The sequence below is a fragment of the Trichomonas vaginalis genome, chromosome II (genome assembly GCF_026262505.1).
Source record: "Trichomonas vaginalis G3 chromosome II, whole genome shotgun sequence".
NCBI lineage: Eukaryota > Parabasalia > Trichomonadida > Trichomonadidae > Trichomonas > Trichomonas vaginalis.
In genome coordinates this window covers 1042437-1065310 of record NC_067204.1, presented here as the reverse complement: position 1 = coordinate 1065310, position 22874 = coordinate 1042437, and the positions used below count along the sequence as shown (strand labels likewise).

General features: G+C 35.2%; 20 protein-coding genes and 1 pseudogene across 21 annotated transcripts, besides 1 other annotated feature; 9 read left to right on the top strand and 12 right to left on the bottom strand.

Moving 5' to 3' along the window:
- Positions 1 to 352: 352 nt before the first annotated feature.
- On the bottom strand, positions 353 to 1251 carry TVAGG3_0464280 (P-loop containing nucleoside triphosphate hydrolases family; the record flags this gene model as incomplete). Its single annotated transcript, XM_001322089.1, has 1 exon — positions 626 to 1156. The coding sequence occupies one exon, from the start codon at positions 1154 to 1156 to the stop codon at positions 626 to 628; it is 531 nt and encodes a 176-aa protein (XP_001322124.1).
- Positions 1252 to 2967: 1716 nt separating this feature from the next.
- On the top strand, positions 2968 to 4449 carry TVAGG3_0464270 (uncharacterized protein; the record flags this gene model as incomplete). The annotated part of the gene is made up of 1 exon (XM_001322090.2): positions 2968 to 4449. One exon carries the CDS (start codon positions 2968 to 2970, stop codon positions 4447 to 4449), a length of 1482 nt encoding a protein of 493 aa, XP_001322125.2.
- Positions 4450 to 4678: 229 nt separating this feature from the next.
- Positions 4679 to 22874: part of a mobile genetic element that runs on past the window's edge.
- Positions 5839 to 6201, top strand: TVAGG3_0464260 (uncharacterized protein; the record flags this gene model as incomplete). The annotated part of the gene is made up of 1 exon (XM_051235214.1): positions 5839 to 6201. One exon carries the CDS (start codon positions 5839 to 5841, stop codon positions 6199 to 6201), a length of 363 nt encoding a protein of 120 aa, XP_051093038.1.
- TVAGG3_0464250 (uncharacterized protein) lies at positions 6468 to 7316 on the bottom strand (the record flags this gene model as incomplete). The annotated part of the gene is made up of 1 exon (XM_051235213.1): positions 6468 to 7316. One exon carries the CDS (start codon positions 7314 to 7316, stop codon positions 6468 to 6470), a length of 849 nt encoding a protein of 282 aa, XP_051093037.1.
- TVAGG3_0464240 (phage tail repeat-like family) lies at positions 7335 to 8552 on the top strand (the record flags this gene model as incomplete). Its single annotated transcript, XM_051235212.1, has 1 exon — positions 7335 to 8552. One exon carries the CDS (start codon positions 7335 to 7337, stop codon positions 8550 to 8552), a length of 1218 nt encoding a protein of 405 aa, XP_051093036.1.
- On the top strand, positions 9946 to 10101 carry TVAGG3_0464230 (uncharacterized protein; the record flags this gene model as incomplete). The annotated part of the gene is made up of 1 exon (XM_051235211.1): positions 9946 to 10101. The coding sequence occupies one exon, from the start codon at positions 9946 to 9948 to the stop codon at positions 10099 to 10101; it is 156 nt and encodes a 51-aa protein (XP_051093035.1).
- Positions 10120 to 10704, top strand: TVAGG3_0464220 (phage tail repeat-like family; the record flags this gene model as incomplete). The annotated part of the gene is made up of 1 exon (XM_051235210.1): positions 10120 to 10704. The coding sequence occupies one exon, from the start codon at positions 10120 to 10122 to the stop codon at positions 10702 to 10704; it is 585 nt and encodes a 194-aa protein (XP_051093034.1).
- On the top strand, positions 10749 to 12878 carry TVAGG3_0464210 (annotated as a pseudogene). Its single transcript has one exon. A coding segment is annotated over exon 1 (2130 nt).
- On the top strand, positions 13024 to 13287 carry TVAGG3_0464200 (uncharacterized protein; the record flags this gene model as incomplete). The annotated part of the gene is made up of 1 exon (XM_051235209.1): positions 13024 to 13287. The coding sequence occupies one exon, from the start codon at positions 13024 to 13026 to the stop codon at positions 13285 to 13287; it is 264 nt and encodes an 87-aa protein (XP_051093033.1).
- On the bottom strand, positions 13337 to 14041 carry TVAGG3_0464190 (cytochrome B-C1 complex subunit 6, mitochondrial family; the record flags this gene model as incomplete). Its single annotated transcript, XM_051235208.1, has 1 exon — positions 13337 to 14041. The coding sequence occupies one exon, from the start codon at positions 14039 to 14041 to the stop codon at positions 13337 to 13339; it is 705 nt and encodes a 234-aa protein (XP_051093032.1).
- On the bottom strand, positions 14441 to 14657 carry TVAGG3_0464180 (uncharacterized protein; the record flags this gene model as incomplete). Its single annotated transcript, XM_051235207.1, has 1 exon — positions 14441 to 14657. A coding segment is annotated over one exon (217 nt), but the record flags the coding sequence as incomplete, so codon positions are not given.
- TVAGG3_0464170 (uncharacterized protein) lies at positions 14992 to 15357 on the bottom strand (the record flags this gene model as incomplete). Its single annotated transcript, XM_051235206.1, has 1 exon — positions 14992 to 15357. One exon carries the CDS (start codon positions 15355 to 15357, stop codon positions 14992 to 14994), a length of 366 nt encoding a protein of 121 aa, XP_051093030.1.
- On the top strand, positions 15788 to 16390 carry TVAGG3_0464160 (uncharacterized protein; the record flags this gene model as incomplete). Its single annotated transcript, XM_001286238.1, has 1 exon — positions 15788 to 16390. The coding sequence occupies one exon, from the start codon at positions 15788 to 15790 to the stop codon at positions 16388 to 16390; it is 603 nt and encodes a 200-aa protein (XP_001286239.1).
- Positions 16419 to 16619, bottom strand: TVAGG3_0464150 (uncharacterized protein; the record flags this gene model as incomplete). The annotated part of the gene is made up of 1 exon (XM_051235205.1): positions 16419 to 16619. One exon carries the CDS (start codon positions 16617 to 16619, stop codon positions 16419 to 16421), a length of 201 nt encoding a protein of 66 aa, XP_051093029.1.
- On the top strand, positions 17687 to 18079 carry TVAGG3_0464140 (organellar and viral DNA polymerase type B; the record flags this gene model as incomplete). Its single annotated transcript, XM_051235204.1, has 1 exon — positions 17687 to 18079. One exon carries the CDS (start codon positions 17687 to 17689, stop codon positions 18077 to 18079), a length of 393 nt encoding a protein of 130 aa, XP_051093028.1.
- TVAGG3_0464130 (protein of unknown function, DUF4106 family) lies at positions 18164 to 19017 on the bottom strand (the record flags this gene model as incomplete). The annotated part of the gene is made up of 1 exon (XM_051235203.1): positions 18164 to 19017. A coding segment is annotated over one exon (854 nt), but the record flags the coding sequence as incomplete, so codon positions are not given.
- On the bottom strand, positions 19524 to 19939 carry TVAGG3_0464120 (protein of unknown function, DUF4108 family; the record flags this gene model as incomplete). The annotated part of the gene is made up of 1 exon (XM_051235202.1): positions 19524 to 19939. A coding segment is annotated over one exon (416 nt), but the record flags the coding sequence as incomplete, so codon positions are not given.
- On the bottom strand, positions 19975 to 20610 carry TVAGG3_0464110 (uncharacterized protein; the record flags this gene model as incomplete). The annotated part of the gene is made up of 1 exon (XM_051235201.1): positions 19975 to 20610. One exon carries the CDS (start codon positions 20608 to 20610, stop codon positions 19975 to 19977), a length of 636 nt encoding a protein of 211 aa, XP_051093025.1.
- On the bottom strand, positions 20636 to 21210 carry TVAGG3_0464100 (uncharacterized protein; the record flags this gene model as incomplete). Its single annotated transcript, XM_051235200.1, has 1 exon — positions 20636 to 21210. A coding segment is annotated over one exon (575 nt), but the record flags the coding sequence as incomplete, so codon positions are not given.
- TVAGG3_0464090 (uncharacterized protein) lies at positions 21239 to 21514 on the bottom strand (the record flags this gene model as incomplete). Its single annotated transcript, XM_051235199.1, has 1 exon — positions 21239 to 21514. One exon carries the CDS (start codon positions 21512 to 21514, stop codon positions 21239 to 21241), a length of 276 nt encoding a protein of 91 aa, XP_051093023.1.
- Positions 22032 to 22568, bottom strand: TVAGG3_0464080 (protein of unknown function, DUF4106 family; the record flags this gene model as incomplete). The annotated part of the gene is made up of 1 exon (XM_051235198.1): positions 22032 to 22568. One exon carries the CDS (start codon positions 22566 to 22568, stop codon positions 22032 to 22034), a length of 537 nt encoding a protein of 178 aa, XP_051093022.1.

Genomic DNA, 22874 nt, shown 5'->3' with positions numbered 1-22874 from the left:
GCTCACACAATATTGCCCATGGAAATATTGGCAATAATAAGGATAATTTTGTCTATGTTTCTATGCTGTAATTTGAAATTCCTTCATTTTAGTTCAGATTGTGTAATATCGCGCAATCTTATAACTGCTGAAGATGGTTCGGTTTTCAATGAAATATTTCAAATATATCACCGCTCGGTATAATTAACTCGCAAGCAATAGAATATAGACAAATGTAGTCAGATTTCTTAAATCTTGTCTTTCATCTTTTTGGGTTTTCTCAATCGGAAAACAATACAAATGCGTTTTAACATTAAGTTAAAGCTTTTTAAAAAACAATTCTGAGGGAAATATAGGGACAGTAATTTTCACATGAAAATATAAAAACAATTTTTATTGAATAAAAATCACAATAAATCTTCGTATAAATAACAACACAAACAAAATCAGCTATAGTCCTGATGGAGAGCAGGGAATATTAGGGAAATTAATTTTTCTGAAAAGCATCAAAAATATTAATTCAGTTATTAGAACAAGAAACAATACTTTGTAGAATAACTTGATAGTAGTTCTCTCGTAAGTAAACTGATATTCATGCTAATAAAAGTTTCGATTACAATTAGAAACAAAGAAGCAAGTAAGACAATCAGACATTATCTTCCAACCATTGAAATATGTCGAATATTTTGTCGTCAAGCCTTTTGATTTGCTTTAATGAACATTTTTCTTTGCGGAAACTCTTTTCAAAAATCGATTGAACCAATTTGTATTCTTGTAAATCTGGATTATCAGTTTTCGTCATGATCCCTAATACTGGAATATTTTTTTGGATGATTAAATCATAAACTGTTGTGAACATCAGTTTAACAGAGTTATAGGCACAAGATAGCGAAAGAGCATCGAAACAAAGAATAACGCCATCACTCTTTTCAATGCAATCTTTCCATTCATCTTGATGAGCAAATAAACCATTTGTATCAAGGAAAATAAACTCCCGATCGTGCAATACTACGCTCTTTATGGAAATACCTATTGTTTCAATTGGAGGTAAAGAAGGATCATATTCGCCTGCTAAATAATCAATAATCGATGTCTTTCCAGTGCCAGGCAGACCCATTACTGTTATTATTACTCTATCAAAGGCCTCTGCAGCAGAAATACTGGCAGAACACCCCATAATTGATTTTTTTTATTGGCTGCAAATAAGGAATCTATAAATTTGTACGTTTTTTTTGAAAAAGATGAAATATCGTTAAGAAAACTATACTCAACTTTGCCATCATTTCACATAAAAATGTAAATAATTGAAAAAGTGATTTTTTTTAGAGGCAAATCTTCAAGTCTTCTATTGATCAAACTTCTTGTAAATATAAAGACATTGAGTACGTCTTAGATATTTGTTTAATCTCTTAAAAAACGACAGATATCAGCAAAAATCCAAACTTACAAAATGTTAATTACCATTCTAGATGCCTAATACTAAATATTCTTGTGTGAGAATATTATAATTTGCTCACACACTATAGCTAAATGCTTTTCTACTACCAAAAGTCAAATCTCTTTTTAATCAAAATTTTAAATAAGCAATTAAAAAGGAAAATAAATCTTTGATGACTACAGCAAATTATAATCTTTATTTTACCGAATACAATTTATTCTAAAGGCCTTAACTCCCAAACTTTGACATCATTGTCTCAGACTTTGCTGAGAAAATATAGTCCTATATGTGGCAGTAAATGTCTATTCAATAGTCGCACTAATTGCAATTCAACAACAAAAGATAAAACGAAAAATAACCATGTTGCTATTCATAGTAAAATCATTGCAATATTGGCTCAATCAAATAATACTAGGGAAGAAGAACTCCATGAAGATTATTAATATATTTATTTTTTTGATGAAATTGAAGCTTGTATTTCTATAAAATTTTAAAAATTAGACACATCAAAGAAATTTAAGATGATATTATACTCTAAAAATATCGAGTGGATAAAGTAACATTCTCTTAATATTAATAACCAAAAATTTCCAATCTTTCATTATCTTATTGTAATGTTAAAATTGGAATCAATATTCCATGAATGTACACGTGCTTTGGTGCCTAATGAGAGTCTACTGACAAAACCAAAATGAAAACTGAGTTGGGTCATATACCAGAGTAATAACAAAATTGAAATTGTGCCACACAAATGAGAATGCAAAGAAGTACTAAAAATCCAAATTCTTCAGAGAAAAATACATTAACGGTATTGACACATATTCGCCAAAACTTGATACACCTTAGGGTATAATACTTTTTTTAAAATCACTAATGAGCATTGTGGTATGATACTCATAATGTTACATATATTCGGAAAACCAATAAAAGTCATTTTTAAGAAATGAGAAATATAATAAATATCAAATCTTTTTCTATCAAATTGAGAACAGAACAATATTTTCTTAAAATGCATCGAAATATGTATTCTCTTGAAATATAAAAATTTTTTCGAAATGTCCAAAATAATTTAAAATTTCAGGGTTAGAAAGTAAATATTTATTGTGAATTACGCTTTTTTGATATTTCTGAAACAAGGTACACAATCACAATTCATTTTACATATATTTTTCGAGTTCATTTTACACTTTTCTGCTATTTCTATTCTTTTTTTCTGTTAACACTATTGTGAAATCCATTCAAAAAACGATGTCTATGAACAAAAACTATTTTTGTTGAAGTTAAATGAAAAATTATAACGTTAGGAAAAATTGAAAAGATTAAACTCCAATTAATATTAATAATTTCTATGAATTGCGGTCAAAAATATAAAAATCAATTCAAATTGTAATAAAAATTAAATTCATTTATTCGATTATAATCTAAATACCATAAATTTCAATCAAAAGCACCTAAACGACCGAAGAACGATAGAAATTGAATCTTAGACCGTTGCACATTTCTAAAGGAAAAAAAATCGTTACCTTTCTCAACTATATTTAAGTTAGAAAATGATCCGATCGTACTGCAAGTACAATGTAACAATCAAACACGATTCTCAATGTGTATCTCAGGCTGAGTATGCCTTTGTCGGTCCAGTTCCCTTTGGCTGGATTGGTTTATTTTGTTCAATGATGGGACTCAATCTAATCCTATGGTTGATAGCGTTTTTAAAGAACCGGAAAATTCATCCACCATTCTGGTACCTAATTGTTAGCATGCTCCAGAATTTTGCCTTTTCGGTTTATCCATGGGCAATCCTTAAATATCAGATGGATACATGGCAAATGCAATACATCATGGCTATTCCAATCGTATCATTCTTTCTTATTGTCAGCAACATACTCATTTTAAATCTTTCAATGATTCTTAGCACTGACGGCAAGCCAAAAGGTATCTTAAGAGTCAGGATGCTTTTGTTCGAGTATTTTTGCAAATGCTGCTGTTCATTTCGACTTCAGTTTATGCCAAAACATTGCTGCATCAAGGAAAGCCAATCGAAGGACATTCTTAACAAAGGAGCAGGAAATCCACCTATTTTACTCCTAAGAGCAAAGCCCAAGGATTTGATTTTGAAAGGAATTGCGCAGCAAGGAAGCGAGCCCATCAAGTATGGTTCATGGGAACCAACTGAGGCATTGGATGTTGAAGTTCATCACAGAATTTCACTCATCAAAGTCAAAACTGAATTAGAAATCAGTGAAGAAGTTCAAGGCTACATCAACATGGCAATCAGTGAATACAAGAAGAAATTTCGCGCCATTAACAATGCCATGCAGATGGCTAGGCGAATGCAGCCGATTCAATTTGAAGATCCCGATATCGAAGTAATTGCTACAACATATAACATTGCACAGTGCTTCTGCATTGCCCATAAGAGCCTATACGTAAAGTTCATGAATTCCATAGTTGGAAAGTTCATTTATACATTTCTCATGTTTATCGGTTTATCCCTTATATTTGATGATATTTTCATCATTCTTGCCCACTACGAGAAGCGTCACATCAGGAGGAAGGTTTCACATGATACTTCGTTGAAATACCAAGCTTTCAAAGCAAATCCGGAGTATTCTTCCGACGAATGCACAAACCCATCTCAGTTAAGCTACTCAATGACTATTAACCCAGCTGCCCAGCAATACGTAATGATGGAAATGCAAAGATACCAATACAATAACCAATACTCGTTTGCACCCCAACCAATGATTTCACCGATGCAACAGGCTCCTCCTGGATACCCTGGATATAAAATGCCACCTCAGCAGGGCGGATATCCACAGCAACAACAACAAGGATATCCAAATTATCAGATGCCTCCTCAACAAGGATACCCACAGCAGCAGGGATACCCGCAACAGCAAGGATATCCACAGCAGCCTCAAATGCAACAACAACAACCTTACTACTACGGAGCTCCCCCTCAACAGCAACAACAACAACAACCACAGCAACTTCAACAGGATGATTCTAAGGATGAGTTCCAGATACAATGAGAAAAACATTATTATTGTAATATAAATTTATTGTTTTAAATTTTTATCAGATAGTTATTTTCTTATTTGCTATCAGATGTTAGTTTTTGATGAAAAAGGTTCTGATTGTATTATATTAAACCTTTTTCAATGCTCAATTTATTTTTCTATTTAAAATAAACATATTATTGAACGGTAAAATTTATAAATTATATATCATACATGCAAAATGTTATGCTAATTAAAAAAAAAAAAAAAAAAAAAAAAAAAAAAAAAAAAGGGTAGTGGGGCTTCCAGGGGCTGCGCCCCTTCTAGCCCCGAAGATGTTTAGTATAAATGAAGTTCTTATATACGGGTCTTCCAGGAGCTTTTCACAAAATATATATGTTTTCATGTTTTGTCACTTTTCTGTCACTTTTCAGGTAAAAACATTTTTATTATATATATATAAAATGAATTTTACAAAACCACCGTTACCCTTCTTTGGAAATAAGAGTAGATGTAAAGATATTCTATTGAGAGAACTTAAGAAAACTACCGAATGGTCTAACATTTGTAGATTTGTTCGGTGGAAGTTTCTATATATCTCATTTGTGCCATACTGTATTTCCTGACTCAAAGATTATATGCAATGACTTCGACAACTATATGAACCGTCTCAAACATATACCAGACACAAACAAAATATTGAAAGAGTTAAAAGAAAAGATACCTATAGGTAAGATGGAACGTATACCATTAGATAAGAAAAATACTGTGAGAGAGGTTTTGAAAAAAGCAGAATATATAGACTGGATAGTATATCTGCTAGACTATTATATAGTGGTGCTATAAGAGTTCATGACATTGAAACACTTATGTCAAAAGTTTTATATCTTAACTATACAAATGTTTTCAAAGAGGACATAGAAAAATATATTGAGGGTATAGAGTTTGTGAGATGTCATTGGACAGATTTGTATGAAAAATATAAAGACAAGGAAAATGTTTTCTTTATAGTGGACCCGCCGTTCTATAACACATGGGATTTTCAATACCAAGTAGACTGGACTTTGAGAGACTCTTTAGAAACTTTAGACGTTTTACATAACCATCCATGCTTTTACTTTACATCCGATAAAAGTGGTTTGGAAAGTGTCATGAGATGGTTAGAGGATATGCATGACTATGAGTTTAGATACGATAAGATAGAATATGAGAGAGGTCCTATAAACTGGAGAAAGTGTCACAACAAAGAAATTTTATTGGTAAGTAAATGTGGTTTGAAATAGGACTACTTGTTTTAGGTTTTTTCCATTGTGTCATTTACTTATTTGACGTGGCAGAAAGATATAGAGAATATGAAGATGAACCAATGTCTGCAAATGTTCAGCATATGTACTCGTAAGAGATATTTTTATCTAATATTAAATGGACGCACAGAACTTAGCGAATGCACAGCAACCTGGACAACCAAACCCAGAGAATATTCCAAATGAAGTTAGAATACAAACTGCAATGGCAAACTATGGTCAAGTGCCAACAGATGTACAAATGCAAACTGCCATGTCAAATGACGCTGCGTTAGGTTTGCCACCATGGTATGCAAATATGAGATGGAAAGAGTTTTATACAAACCCTGAAGTGGGATATAAACAACTTTATGCAGATGACGCGAACACAGGAGTTGACCCAGAATATGTTTTCTACCAGAGGAGAAACAGAATGTATGAGCTCCAGTTAAAGAATGCTATGGAACTCAACAGGAAACGTAAGAGACTAGGCGGACATTAGATTTTTACATATAGTAAAATGGGTTTCTTCAGTAGTATTGGAAACTTCTTTCGAAATGTTGGAAGAGGTATATGGAATGGAATAAAATCTGTCGGAAGAGGAATTTGGAACGGTTTGTCAAAAATATTGGTAAAAGGGTAGGTCAGTTTGTTGGTATTATACCTAAAGACCCTGAACCAGAAGAACAAGCTCCTGTTATACAACAGCCTGAACCTGCACCACAGTCTAGTTGGCAACCAAATCCAACACCTCAACCGTATTAAAAATTATATTTTTACCGTTCGATAGTAGTTGTATATGAAACTAAGTTCTAAGTAAAACGCATGGTATAATGGAATTATTCTTTTTCTTCCATCTGTAGTAAACCATACTTGAAAGTCTGAAATACTTCCACTTGGTGGTTCGTATAACTTTGTAGGTTTTTCGTAAAAGTCATTTGCCAAGCATAAGAAAGAGTTTTGAGCGCCAGAAAATGAAGCATGAACAATAATAGCAGCTGGGTCGAAAACATCTTTAAATAAATATGGTTCATCTCTTGCATATCGACTGTAAATATTTGCTAAAGGAAGTTTGACTTTCTGATTTAACATTCTTTGCAAATAATACCATGACATTGCAGTGAATTCTGTATATATTTGTTCGTCTTTCTTTGGATTGTCTTCGTAGATTTGAAATGACACTTGTGAATTTTGTTTGTCATATACAATTCTCACATAAAGTGTGCTCTCGGTATTTGCATATTCATCAGCATATTTTGCATAACATGAATTTATTTTATCTTCTATATTTTTTAACGCAGTCTGTAGAGAAGATGAAAGGTCAACTTGTATTAGCTCAATTTCTTCCCACATTTTTCGTTTCCCTTCAGATATATAATCTATATGAAACCTTACAATAAATGGAAAACTTTTATCTTCTACAGACACAAACTTCATTCTACGAAAGCCAATAGCTTTTGTGACAGATGGGTCTCTTAGCCATCTTAATGGGTAGTCAAAACGATAGCCTTCATGCTTTACGGTCTCTGTCTCAAACTTTTGACCGACATTAGTAAAAAGTTCATCTAATGGTTTAGTTGTAGCAACTCTTGAATTTTCTTTTTCTATTGGAAGCATATTTTATCTAGAATAAAAATGTCAAATGAAACAGCGTCTATGAGAGAAATACAACACAACCGACAACTCATTATACAAGCTCTAAATAAGAACACAACAAACTTTTCAAACTATTCTAAGATATCTGAGTCATTGAAAGAAGGAAACTTAAAACTGACATTAAACCCAATGACAGATGAGTTTCTGTTTCAAGACAATAAGAACCATACTGTCTGTATAAATCCAACAAAAGGAACTTTAAACGAGAAACCTATAAATGAACTTCTTTTGAAAGCAGATGTTGGCAACAAAGCTGACAAAGAATATGTAGATGCAACAAGAGACTATATTCTCGCATGGACAGATAGAACATACCCACAAAAACATCATACACATAACATCTATGACGTAGATGAACTACCAGCAATGTTAGATGACAAAGCTGACAAAACATATGTTGACAATAAAATGTCAAGTGAAGTGACAAGAGCTGACAAAGAATATTCTAAAAAGACTCATACACATACCATTGCAAATATTACAAACTTACAAGAAACCTTAAACAAGAAAAGTGACGTTGGACATACACATAGCTTCTTCTCAAATGTTGGTATAGAAAGTATTTTAGGAACGATTGAAGAAACTGGTGGGGGTGGATTATATTTTAAACCTCCTAACTTTCCAGAAGGTTTAACATCGGATAAAGACATTAGATGTAGAAATGTCTATGTCATGGAGGATGAAAAAAAAGTTAAATTCACTGCTCAAGATTTATATGATAAAAAAGCTGACAAAACAGAGCTTCAAACGTTAAAGACAGAAATACTTCAAACAGTATATCCTATAGGTTCTATTTACACGTCAATGAACTCTACCAAACCAGAAGTAGTACTTGGTTTTGGAACTTGGACTCAAATAGTCGACAGGTTTTTGTATTGTGCAAACTCTTCAAAGGAAACAGGTGGAAGTAAAACGATTTCAGGTGCAAATTTACCTGCGCACAGTCACTACATAAATTTAAGTACATCTGAAGCAGGTTTGCATAGTCATAGATTTTGGGATTGGTCAGGAATGACAAAAGGTAAAGGATATGATGTTAAAGAGGACGTTAAGTTTGCTATAAATTGTTACTGGAGTAACACTGAGGTAGGAGGAAGCCATACACATCGCGTTTCAGGGTATACGCAAACAACGGGACAAAGTAAAGAATACATGCCACCTTACATGACAGTTTACGCATGGTATAGAAATGCTTAGTCGTCATTTTCAACTTCTTTAGCATATTCGTCAGGAGTTGTCTTATATTTGTTAGGAACTGTCTTTGAAAGTATACCACCTTGAACCTTAACAAGTTTGAAACGAGGTCTGACAATAGTAGTTTTATCTTCTGCTTGCAGTGTGTACATTTTGCCATGTTTGCCTAAAACTTCATAATATTCTCTTGTATACTTTCTTCTATTTTTACGAACACGAATGCGAGTACCTGTCGAGTTCCCATTGTTGTCATAGTCAATAGTATTTTCATATGGGTCGCGTTTAGGTATTTCTATTTTTACTTTGTCACCTTTCTGAAGTTTGAAGCCCGGCATTCTTTCTTGTTTGTCTCTTTTGACTAAATTATTAAATATATAGTCTTTCTCTAAGTCAGGGTTGTTTTTCATTTCTTCGGGGGAGTGGTTTCCCAAACCTTTTTGTTTACGGCTATTGTAAATATTTAAAACTTGTCTCATCTTTGCCATGGAGAAGTGTCTATATTTGTCGTCATATGACATTTCATCTACCTCACCACCTTGTGGTTGGTTTAAGTCTCTTAAGATTTTTATACAACTGTCAATGACACCAAGAGCAGAATGGTTTTGGTCGACAATGAAATATTGGTTTACATTTTTTGAACGCAGATAGTTTTTAATATCGTCTGATTTGAAAGAACTTTCACAGTCAGATGTCAGTTTTGTTGGATGGTATTTGTCAACGAATATTGTCAAAGCAGTTTTCACATCTAAAATATTTTTGGACTGTAATGGTATGGCTTCACAGTATCTTGTGTTTTGACCAACAAATATTAGCCAGTATGGTGGTCCATCTTCTCTATACCTCGGAATGTTTTCCAAGATATCCATAAACCAAGCATTTGGTGTTGAACTAAAGATTTTTACCATGAGTGCTTTCTTTGTCGCTTTAGAAACATAGGGGTCCTTGTTTGAATTCGTCATTTTTTACCCATAAGAAATGGGTTTATTTGGCGCATTAGCAGGAGTTGCATCCAGATTTTTGCCCGCAGTGGGAACAATAGCCAGAGGTGTATTTGGAGTTGGAAGGAAGATTTTGAGTACATTAGGTATACTTAAAGAGAAAGCACAACCTATTATACAAACTGTACAGAAAGGTTGGGAGTAGCACGAGATGCAGCAAATCTTATTCCAAATCCTGAAACAAGAGGAAAAGTTCAAGGATGGATGGACAATGTAGGAAGACAAGCAGGAAACTACTATATACAAAGCAAATGACTACTATAACCAAGCAGGACACTATATGGACCAAGGTGAAAGATTCTTTAACAGAGGATATAACCATGCACAACAGTGGGTAAACAACAACCAACCGCAACCGCCTCAAACGTGGGGAATGTAAATTTTTTTACTGAGATGAAATGAACAATACAGCATTGAGACAAATGGGCTCAAGATGGATTTGTCGGCTTCCAGCAGTTACACAACCACGTGTTTGTCAAGTTCTTCCTATACCTCAAGAAGTTTTAGACCGACTTAAAAAACCTAAACAACCAGTTGAAAACAAAACAAACTAAAATTTTTACTGAGATGAAATGACCGAAGAAGTTGAAACGGTAGATTTGACACCACAAACAAAAAGTTCAGAACCATTGTCAAAACCTGTCAAAGAACTTACAGATGAAGAGAAAAATTCAATAATAGAAAGTGCCAGGTCTGGAAATACAAACCCTAACTATAAAGTCACTTTTCATAGAAATGGAACGGCTAGTATCTCAAAAAAGAAACAGACTCTCACAAATAAAATATTGAAGTCTGAAGGAGCTTTCGAGACAACAGATGGAAAAGTTTACTTCACTGACCAACAGTTCATTATAGAACATCTCATTGACTTAGAGTCGAAATATTCTAAACTTTACAACAAACACAAAAAGTTGAAAGGAAAACAAAAACAAATGGCATATGATATTTACGAAGATGTTGACGACACAACCATACCTGCAAGTGAGGTAAAGTCAGAGGAACCGAAAAGTGACGAAAAACCAATAGAAGAAGGGAAGCCACAAACTGAAGAAAAACCAAAACCAAAGGTTAGTTTCCAAACTAAACCAAGCCAACCTTCATTAGCTGGTATGGGTTGGCGTCAAAGACTTATGGCAGCAGGCGGTTATGTAAAGTAAAGAAAAAACATTTTTTTATTTTTATAAAAATGCCCCCGTATAGAATGGATAGAAAATCTGCTAGAATAAAAGCAGAGTTAGAAAGATATGGTTGGAAAGTTTCGAAGAATTTTAAATATAGGAAGGGAAGACCCATAAAAGTCTATGACAAATTGTCTGGTCTTCGCTACGAAATGGATTTGGAAACAGCACGTGCAAATTATCCAAACAGATTAGAGAGGTTAGAAGAAGAACGTCTTATGGACATGCCTTTCGATGTTAGTGAGCCTCAAGTTGAAGGACACGACGGCTTTGCCAGATTCTACTGGAAACATGACGAACAATTGCATCCTTTGAGAAGGAAAAAAGGAAAAGGTGAAGACAAACATGCTCCCATGGAAAGAACAAGATATGCATATGAAAAGTACCGTGAAGTTAGAAGTCAAATTACATCTGGTCGAACCTTTACAGTAAACTTTGACGAAGGAAAGAACAAAGAAGGCTTCATGGGTGTACTTGCTGCAATTCAAGATGGAAATAAGAAAGGATACAATCTCAGATTGACCATAACAGATTTGGATGGTCACATTTACTATGCACATGGCAATGTCACAACAGCTGCAATGCTTCTTGACGCTTTCAAGACTACAAAGAGAGAACAAATGGTTGACTCCGACTCAGACATTTTGAATGCAATTGAAGGAATTGCAAGTGTAAAATTTGAATGGTACCAACCGAACCCTCAAGCAGTCAGACAACATGCTGGATACTTCCCGTTCATAAATAAGTCTGACATTGACTTGACAAGGTATGGAATTTACAATTCAATTGAAACAATTGTCAATGAACCTTGTATTCTTACATGTCTCAGGAACTCTGGTCTTGTTACAGATGAGAAGATGAAGTATCTTGAGTCATGTGTGAAAACAAGGTACATTCTTAGAGGTCAATTGGCAAAAGTTGCACCGTTGGCAAATGTCAATATCCGAGTTAACATACCTACAGCTAAAGGTTCTTCACATGACGACTATGTTGTTGACTTCAAATTGCCATGGTTGAAGATTGTAATTTTCCACAACCACTTCATGTTGAACGAAAGTCTTATGTTCGGAAAAGGCAAGTGCAACATTGTCAGAGCTGTTAACATTCTTTTCGAGAAAGGTTTGTTGGAACCAATTCCAGATGACAAGCTGACAGAAACTTTTGTACCAAAAGACGAAACAAACTTTTCATTGTTAGCAAGACCAAAAGTTGTTCCAGACAAAGTTCTAGTACAAAAGAAGTACACAATTCCAAAAGGAGTTGGATTGTTCGGATACCAACCTGAACCAGAAGAACTTCCAATGAGGTTGCAAGAACTTCAGGATGCTATAAACAAACTTCCATTGAGGCATCCAATCGACGTCAAATTGTATTGGAGAGCATCTGAGTTAGGTCAGAAGGTTTTATATGAAACAGGTTGCTTCGACGATGTTTATGAGATAACAGGAGAAGTTTCTCAGAAGATAAGAGACTCGCTTGAATTTCCACGAACTGGTCCGATTGGATGCGACAAGTTCGACTCAGATGAAAAGATATACTATGTCGACCTTAACGCTGCGTACATGAGGTTCGTCCAATATATCCCGACTGGAATTCCAAACGAAGATGGTGAGTTCCCAGGAAGGAACTATACAGTTGGAAAAGTCATACAACAACTGTATGATATTAGGAAAGCTTCAAACCCCAAACTTGCAATGACACTCAAATTGCTTATGAATTCGACATGGGGATATTCCATAAAGAAACCTCAAAGATGAAGAGTAAACATTATGAGAAGGTCGACAACTTTGTTGAAAGGTTTTCTCCTTTTGTTTTGAAGTACGAATTCACTCAAGGTCAAAGTGGCTTAGTAACCACATTAAAACCTATTGTCGAACATTGGTCTTACCCTCAGTTCGCAAAGGCAGTCCTTGACAACTACAACAAATTCTTCTCGGAAGTCAAATCCAAAGTGAAGGTTTACTATGAGAACATCGATGACACTCATGACGAACGAAGAAGGCTATAACAAACTCATTGAAATGGGCATGGTCGGTGAAAAGATGGGTCAATTCAAATTGGACAAAATTTTCACCGAAGTTCATGTCCTCTCCAAGCGTAAGTACTGGGGCATACTTGAAGACGGCACAGAAATAAAACATTGCATGAAGTAAAAAATTTTTATTCGAATTTGAATCGGACAGGTCGAGTTACACCATTCTTGGTCTCAAACTCATATATAACCTGTTTGTTTGTATTTTCGTCGACTATGACACGAGACACGAACATTGACCAAACGGACAAAAAGTGTCATTTCAGATGGTCCCGCAGCCAATCGCATTCGAGCACTTCGAAGAAGCCTTACGTTCCAAGGGAGAGGGTGTCTGGTGCAAGGCAGAGGTCATGAAACTCTACGAGCAGTACATCCTCAATGCCTGGGAGGACAAATCGTCCTTGGATTGGCAATTCTACCAACTCCTCTGGGACGACCTCCTACGCAACTGGGATGACGAAAGAGTCCAATTCAGAGGTCGGGAGCTAATTGTCCAAATTACCCTTAATTTAACCCACTTAATGAACTAAACACCTAAATTTACTCGGGGTTTCCCCCTAAAATAAAATTTTTTTACTCTTAGAACCACTCGAGGTTCTCCTTACGGTTGTTGAGCTTGTCACCGTCAATGTGTCTGACCCTCGTCTTCTTGTCTGGATTTGGAACCCATTGAATTGCGACAAGCTTGCCCATGGAAATTGAACCGCGATTCCGAAGGTTAAGGTTCAAGTGTCCCAAGTTGTTGAGGACTGGGGTAAGAACCTTGCCTGTCTCCTTGTTGCGGATTTGGTATGGGTAGGGTTGGGAAATTTCGTAAGCGTCATCGGCAACAAGGGTTGCCCAAACTTCCTCTTCTTCGTGTTTCTCTTCTTCCTCTTCTTCCTCTTCCTCTTCTTCGTGTTTCTCTTCTTCCTCGACAATTCCTTCTTCAATTTGGTACTCACGAATTACGGTGTTGGAGGTTCTGTCCTTTCCGAGTACCTTCCAGATGGCGTCTATCTCTTCGAAGAAACGGTAGATGAGTCTGGCAAGGTCTCGGTTTTCTCTCTCGTAATTGCGCAAGGTTTCCGTCAAATCATTCAGGCATTTCTCATTGGAAGCTTGGTTCATGAGGACATCGGCTTTGAGCTTGGTCATCTCTTCCATAAGACTACTTTGGAGAGTCTGAACGGTGTTTGTCAGATGAGCTTTCAAATTCAAAATTTGAATTTGAACTGGGCGCTTGTCTGGCAACATTGAAAGGACATCTGCCATTGTGTTCGGCTTCGGTGCTTGTTCGGACATCGAAAAAATGAAGTGGTTTGAGAATGACGGTTTTACTTCAAAAAGCTTGTTATGACGTTATGTCATACAACAAGTTTAAAATAATATCTTGTTCTTCTTCTGAACGTTTGTTGTCTCTTCCGATAAAAGTTTCGAACATGAGAACCAAAAAACGTTTTTTGAGATTGCGGAAGAGTTCAGGCAAACGTTCATATTCTGGATATGTTGGGAGCAGTTCAAAACATCTGAGCTGACTTTCGGACAAAATTGGGACAATGTCAGAAAATTCATCTTTGGTCGGACTGCTTGAAGGTAAGTCCCTTACATGTAAGTAGCTCTGGTAAAGTCTTCTCATTTCTGCTAACTTTTGGAGTATAGCTTCGTAGTTTAGAAGTTTTAATTTTAATTGTCTTATTCCACTCTTTACTTCTAAACGGTAACTATCCATGAGGTCAAGAGTAGCTTTGGTAGCTTTAAGTGGAGCTATCTGTTCCTTGACTTGTGCAATTTTGGTTGCAATTGTGGTTTGAGCTCCTTCAAGTTCGCCGTCTATGTCGTTCTCAACGCCTTCAACCATGGCTTGAAACTCTTCATCGGTCCATTGAGATTGGTGTGGGACGAATTTAACTTGCTTCATTCAAAAAATGAAAAAAATGTTTTTACTCAAAGCGTGCCATGTATATGGCTATAAGAAACTTACCAGAAGGCTTCTTCTTCACATGAGTCTTTGGCAACTTGAGTGTTGGTGTTGGAGTTGGGTCTGGAATTTCAATTCTCTCTCGAGCGCAACAACAGATGTCAGAATAACATTCCCCACTGTCTTTCTTGCCACCATAAAATTGTGTATTGACCGAACTTGCATTTGCAGGAAGACCGGTCAATACAAGGTTCACAGTTGAATAGTGTGTACACAAAACCTGTTGAGTACGAGTGTGAGTAAAAACATAAAAAGTGAAGTTAAAATGAGATGTTTACTGTAAAGGTACGATGTCGCCCTCTGTGTTTATGAAGAACGCCCGACCCGAGAAGTGTAAGAGTCCTCTGAGAATTTGGGCAATTCGTACAGTTGGGTTCTCTCTGTTTGGAAGTAGTATCCAAGGACGCTTGGCAAAGAACTTCAAGAGGACTTCTTTCTTCATCTCTTTTATGTCGTCGAAAGGAGTGTTTTCTGGTATTTGCAGGACAATTCCAGTGTCAATTTCAATTTTAAGCGCACTTCTTCCAGACACCCAGCCTGCAATGGTCTTGTTTGACTTCAGATGGCTCAGGTAGTTCCTAACTAGCTCATTTATCTCTATAAGGTAGATTGCCTCATCTGCTGGGTCTATGTCGGTCATTGTTTCAAGACGAGTCTTTTACTTTTTCAAGACGAGTCTTTTACTTTTTCAAGACGAGTCTTTTACTTTTTCAAGACGAGTCTTTTACTTTTTCAAGACAAGTCTTTTACTTTTTCAAGACAAGTCTTTTACTTTTTCAAGACAAGACCCGTTATTTTTCAAGAAATTTTTTGGTGTAAAGTTCTCAAATTTGAGAACAGTGGTCTTGATTTCAGACGATACCCGTACTTTTTCAAGACAAGTCTTTTACTTTTTCAAGACAAGTCTTTTACTTTTTCAAGACAAGTCTTTTACTTTTTCAAGACAAGTCTTTTACTTTTTCAAGACAATCTCTTTTTCAAGACAAGTCTTTTACTTTTTCAAGACAAGTCTTTTATTGTTTCAAGACAAGTCTTTTATTTTTCAAGACAAGTTTTATTGTTTCAAGACAATGTCCGACGTACCACCAACCGAGCCCATATCCCAACCAGAGGAACCTAAAGCACCAGCCCCTGCACCTCAGCAACCTCAGTTCCAACAAGTACCTCAGTTCCAACAAGTACCTCCGAATTACTACCAATTTCCACCTCAAGGTTACTACCAATTTCCACTACAAGGCTTCCCGAACTACCCTCCTCAGCCTATGCCTTACTGCCCTAACCCTTGGATGTTCATGTCAAACCCTCCACCCCAATTCCAATTCCAATCTCAATCCAAGAGAGACCAAGAGTTCGAAGAAGGTCTGAACCGTTTACGCAAAGAGTATGCCACAGCCCCTATGGAAGACGACAGGCTTTCAGTCTCTTCCCTCAAATCGACCGATTCGACTCGTACCACAGATTCGGTCAAAGACAGAGACGACTACCTCAAGCAGTCTGAGAGACTCTTCATCTTACAGCCATTTACAGTTGGAGCTCTCAAGAACATGCGCAATTACGAAGGTCAGACACCAGCTGGAGACCGCAAAACAGACGTACTCGCAAGAGCAGTCCAACTGGTCAAGACAAAGACTGAGATAGTCGACTTCATTCTTGCAGCTTGCCCATACAAGTAAAAAAATAAACAAGTACGAGTTAAACTTTTTATTCTTTCTTTTCTGAGTTGTTTAGAGCTGGTTTCTCTTGTAGAAACCTTTCGTACTCTTCCATGGTCATGTAATTGCGAATTTGGTACGCAATTCCAGGTTCGTTGTTTTTGAACCTTACGTATGTAACGCTTCCATCCTCCTCAGGGAAGTAAGCTGCTAACATCTGACCAAGTTTTCTCGGTGACTCGGAGCTCATAAAAATGTCACTTTTTAAACGTTAAGTTTTTAGTCTTATTTTACCCTTTGTTTACCCTTTGTTTGTCAAGTAGTATTGGAGTGCAATTTCTCCAAATTCTCTGTGTCGGAGTTCTTCAGCATTTTCCAAGGTGTGCCTGGAGAACTCAAAGAAGTTGTCAAGAACATACTGCCATGCTGCTCTTCTGAGTTCGTCGGTATTTTGGAAGTGTTGCACCTTCGAGTCTTCGGACATGAAAAAATAACACTTTTTCTATTAAACCGTTTACAATTTGAATTTTGTTGCTGAATTCAGCAAAAATATAATTTATGTTAGAATGTTAGATCTAACATGTTTTCTAACACGTTTTCTAACATGGTCTAAAACTCTTGAATTTTCATGAATTTTACACCAAAAATAATGTTTATGTTAGAATGTTAGATCTAACATGTTTTCTAACACGTTTTCTAACATGGTCTAAAACTCTCGAAAATCATGAATTTTCCCGAAATAAAAAATAAAGTTGGTTTTTTTAAAAAAATATTTTTTATTTTTATTGTAAGAACATGTTAGCAACAACAGCACCAAACTCGTTAGTCATGAACCCAACTTCAATGTTAGTAGAGATGAAAAGCTTCATTCCTTCTTCATATACTTTCGAAACAAAAATCCAGAAGATAAAGCAAGAACTTTTAACAAGTAATTTAGACTGTAGTGCGAAAGATGAAACAAATGAACAGTATCTTTATGAAATGCAGGATATTATTGACCATTTACCTAAACTTCCTGAAATCCAACAACAAAAACTCACTATTCCAGAATTCGATGAAATAGAAGTCGGACTGACTGACTCAGTAGAAATAAAGAAGTTCATACGAAAGGTTAACTATGAATTCCTTGGTTTTCATTGCAACCATAAGGTTATGGACAAAGATTGCGACATGGTATATAAGAACATCTCTGACCTTTACAAATCCGAAGAATTTAAGACCTACGACAACTTTGTTTCATTAGTTGCAAAATGTGTTTGGGAAATAAGAGATAAAGATAGTAGGGGTAAGGTATGGAACGAACAAATAAGACCCGCTATGTTCGAGATGAAGAAAACCATTGACGCCTTAGTTGTTTTAGCAGGTAAGGTTTCAGAATATAACGCAAAAATGAACCCACAATGTTCTAAATGTAAAGCAGCAATGAGGAAATATAACTACTCCGTCAAAGAGATAGAACGTATGCGAAACGACTATGCAGATTTAAAGAAAGAAGCAGAGAAACCAGCAGAAGATAAAATGGACATGTTGACATTTCTAAACAAAAACTATCCAACAGCTGACGATTTCCTTCTATCTGACGTCAAGAAGAAGTATAAAGAAACTTTCGGTATCGTTAAAACATTCGATGTACTAAAAGAAGAAATTGAAGCCACGAAATTGTTTAGAGTCATGAACCATCGCAACATATACCATGTAAAACGCTTGTAAATAGTTATGTTAGAAAACATGTTAGAAAACATGTTAGATCTAACATTCTAACATAAACATTATTTTTGCTGACTTTTTACAATTTGAACTTTGTTCGCGTAGATGTGAATTCTGAAAGAAGTATGAGGGTCTTGTATGACTTTGTACTTCTCCCATAGTTCATGTCTGTCAAACTTACCTGCCATGGACTCTTTCATAAGTTCCATGAAATCGTCTTCGGACAATCCAGGGAAAAGTATGATGTCAGTAAGTATTCTTTTAACATCCTTACTTAAACTCTTTGCTGTCTGTACACAAATGACAACTGAGATGTTAAAGTGTCTGAGCTTCTTAAGAATTCGACACATGTCTTGTTCTCTATTCTTTAACAAAGGATGAGAAGCAAAGTCATCTAAGATAAGAAGACACCTATGAGGGTATGTCTTCCAATCGTAAGATTGCAATTTCTTCGAAATGTATTCTATCTCTTTCTGTTTGTTTCTGAAGTGTTTCTTCTCTAATATTCTCTGCATTTCCTCATTTGGGTCTTTAAACTTCGAATTGACATACTCATTTATAGCATTGTACTTCAAAACTCTTCTTTGGTACTTCTTTATCCAATCTAACAACTCAGTATCCTTTATACATACTAACTTAGACTTCTTTATAATATCTTTGAACGAATTGACGGTTTGGTCAAATTGACCAGAAGTACTACAAATGACAACTAACTCATAGAATGGGTTCTTCTCATCTAGTTCTTGTTGTTGTGCAGCCATTTTAAGATAAGTGAAAGTCTTACCCGACCCAGGTGGTGCAATTAGACCTGTTATACCATTCTGAGCAAATAAGAACTTGTCATGTATAGGCTTTATCTGAGCATTTTCTAACTTCCTCTTGTTCTTGTTTAAAACATTCTCAAATTTCTTGTCAATGTCAGCAAACTTTTTTTCTAACATATTTTTAGAAAAATTAAAATTTTTATCTTTTAGAAAATGTCTAGCGATTTCGCTATCTATATTCGAGACAAACTTTTCGACAGCAAAACATCTGTCGACCATAAAATCTTACATAGTGTAAACAAGAAAGGTGAATTTGTTCTAAAGTTCTGTTTCTGGGAATATGACAAGAACCATAAAACATTAGGCAGAGAAGTCTTTAAGTTTGTCAATGACAGACTTGTTGACAGAGATGACGCCTCTTGGAGAGATGAAGTCCAACAAAAGTTCTTAGAATGCAAAGAAGACACATGCGCTGTTCTTGAAGATGAAATAGAAACAGAATAGAAGAGCTATTAAAGGACAAAGAACTTTTACATAAATATGGTTCTGAGAATTTGACATAACTCCACCAGAAAAGAAGAAGAAGAGAGAAAAGAAAGAAAAGAAAGTAGAAGAGAGAAAGAACCTGAACCAGAGCCAGAGAAAAAGAAATTTGACATGTAAAAATAAAATTTTATTTTTAGAACATTTCTGGGTCAATGTCAATGTTCTCTTCCTCTTTAGGAGCAAACACTGGCTTAGACTCTAAAATCTTTTTACCCAATTTACCTTGAACTTCAACTATCTTAGACTCATAATATTCATAGTCGTCTGCTTTCTTTGGTTCATAAGGTATAACAAGTTTGTATGCTTTGCCTTCTTTAAGGTTTGAAAACCTTCTGTCAAAATTTTCTTTGACTGCTAACAAACCTTCTATGTCTAAGTCTTCAAATTTCGCACCATTTTTAGTCACAATAGCAAACTTAACTGGTTCGATGTTCCAAACTTTGTCAAATGAAGACTTTTCAAAATGGTAGAAGTAAACATTCAAATAAGCGAATGGGTCTAGTTCTTCTTTAAGTCCTGACATGTACTTGTTGACTGAAATATATTTCGTCATCTTTTCTATCGGATAAAAAAATATTTTTTTTAAATTTACTCAGAAAAATTTTTCTTTGTATATACGCCGTTCTGTATGTCTAAAAGATTTTTGACATTTGCCAAGAATGTTCGTTTAGACGCTGCCATATAACCATATTCTTGACAATATTGTTTATATTCATCGTACAATGACCTTTCATCTAAACACTCAAAGTTAGTCTCATCTATAAACAGTTCATATACACTCTTGTTTGCTTCTAACAATGTTTGTCTCTCTTCGGTATGTGGAATTTGTCTTGGATTGAACTTTGAAATATCTAATGTCATGAAATATGAGAACAAGTGGTTGTAAAAGTTAGGTGTCAAAGTTTCTGCTAAGTCGTCAAAATATTCTGTATCTTGCATATGAGAATCTGACGTTCTGACAACTACATATCTTCTGTCAGAACTTTCTAACTTCATCGGAACAACATTGTTTGAAACCATGATGAAATTTGCAACATTTTCACAAACTCTTTGGTCTTTATATTTTCTTTCAACAACTCCAACTTTGTCTGTTATAAGACTCTTCAAAGCATCTGAGTTTAAAACCTTTGTTGTATCTATACTTTGAAGTTCGTTACATACTATAAGTTTCATATTCTCTATTGAAGAGTTAAATTTACCGCAGATGTTTTCTAAGTTTGTCATATTAGGGTTCGAATAGCCCTCTAACAGTTTGCATAAGATATCTGTAAAGAAAGTGTTCTTACCAGTTCCTTGTTTTCCAATTATAATGAGAGCAGTTTCATTTTTAGCACTTGGATGTTGTAAGATGTTTGCAAACCAACATAAGATATACTCATAGACTCTTTCGTTTCCATTGCATATAATTTCTTTGACATGGTCTAACCAAGCTTCTATAACATTTTCTTTCCATTCTACTTGTTCGTATTTATATCCAGTGAAGATAGAATAGAAGTTTGGAGAAGGTGTATAGAACTTTATACCTCGAACTGAAAAATCTTCTAACTTTGACAATAAGATATCCCAAGCATCTAACATCTTCATTCCAACTTGTACGACTTTTATTTTCTTAAGTTTCTGTCTACATTCTTGTTCTGAAACTATTGTTGCTCTTGGTTTGTTAAAGACAACATCCCATTCTTTCATGACATAACATTCTGGGGCAGAGTCGACATAAATGACTAAACGTTTCAAATTCTCGACTGCTTTGTTATAGTCTCGAAATGGACACATATTTCTGAATGCTTGGAAGTCATAAAAATCTGAAACATCTATTCTGTACATTTTTATAAAAATAAAAAAAATATTTTTTTTATTCTTGAGCTATTTGTTGCATTTGTTGTTCTTGAGCTATTTGTTGTTGAAGTTGTTCTTGTAATACAATACTTTCACCAGTTGCATCTTCCAATTCGAAACTTTCTGCCGTCATTGACAAATACATAGGACATAAAAGTTTTACAGGAACAAAGTTTGCGTCAACTAAGGTTAAGTTTATGTTTGCTAAAGTGTTTGAGTTTACTAAAGCTGAAAACTCTGCATTCGAATGAACAATAGGCAAACCAGCAGAGAAAGTGTTGTTTATACGCATGAGTATCTTTTGGTCATAGTAGTTTCTGTCGACATTCGAATAGCACTTTGAACCTAAGTTTGAAACAATATATAAAATAGGTGTACTTAAAGTCAATGGAATAGACATTCCTTGTATGACACCTTTTCCTGTTATAGGAAACTGTTGGTAGTAAAAACCAGATATAAGTTTTGTATTATAGCTCATATCGTTTATAGTAAACTCAGTCGGACATCCAAACATAATGAAACCTGCTCTAGTTGCAGCACATGTTACATCCGTCCTTAAAGTATTAAATAAGTCAACAAAACCTGTTGGTGGTATATCTGAGTAAGTATCTTCAAAGAAGTATTTTTTACCATTCACAACAACAAAGTCTTCTGGTGTCAAAAGAGCAAAACAGGCTTTAGTCGTCATCGTGTTTAAGGTCAGTTTACAATATCGTCCTTGAGGACTTTGTAAGTTTGTTGTTATAGAATTATATGACTCAGGGTTTTTAGTCGTAATAGTATAAACCACTATGTCTTCTGCCATTTACTTAGCAACTAAATTTTAATGAAATGTTGTGGTCGTCAAATATTTTTATGACGTCTGGGAAACTATATTTTAAGTTCAACGTTTCACCTCCTTTCATAACGTATATCTTGTCAATGACATTATATGAAACACCACAGCAAGCAATGTCGGGTTCTATTTCTTTGATGTTTATATCGTCTGCCTCTGTCAAAAGTTTCAATAGTTCTTTCAAAATTTCATGAGGTGCGATGACATATGAGTTCACTTTTACAGGGTTGTGTTCGACCAAGTTTAACATTATACCCAAAGCTTGACAAATCTTCTCCTGAGTTTTAAGTTTGTCTTTAAGTTGTTGGTAGTCGTTTCGAATATCTGCAACAGAACTTAAGTCTCTGCTAACTTCAGGGTATGTTGGTTGTTCTTTTACAGGAACTATTGTTATACCATCTTCGTCTTCGTATGGTTTCCCCACTTCAACATCTCTTTCTTTGACATTGACAACAACACTTTGACTGTTTGTTTGAGTTGGTGAATTTAACTTCACATCTGCCACCGCCATTAAACCTTTTGAAACACTCACGCTTCTATTTTTCGGAAATGACATTTTACTTAGAATAAAAAGATGGACGTATTCGAGTATCTCTTCGAATTGAAGCAGAACAAAGTTTACACACACAAACAATACAAATACATTGACAGAATAGTTCTTTATACAAACAATGGAAAATGTTATAGAATAGCAGTCTTTGCTGAACCAAAATATTTTCATAAAGCAAAGAAAGTTGGTATAACCGAGATGGTGAAAGTTCTTGAAGCAGACAAAAATATAACAACAAAACTGACCGATATTTCTAAAGGTAAGTTT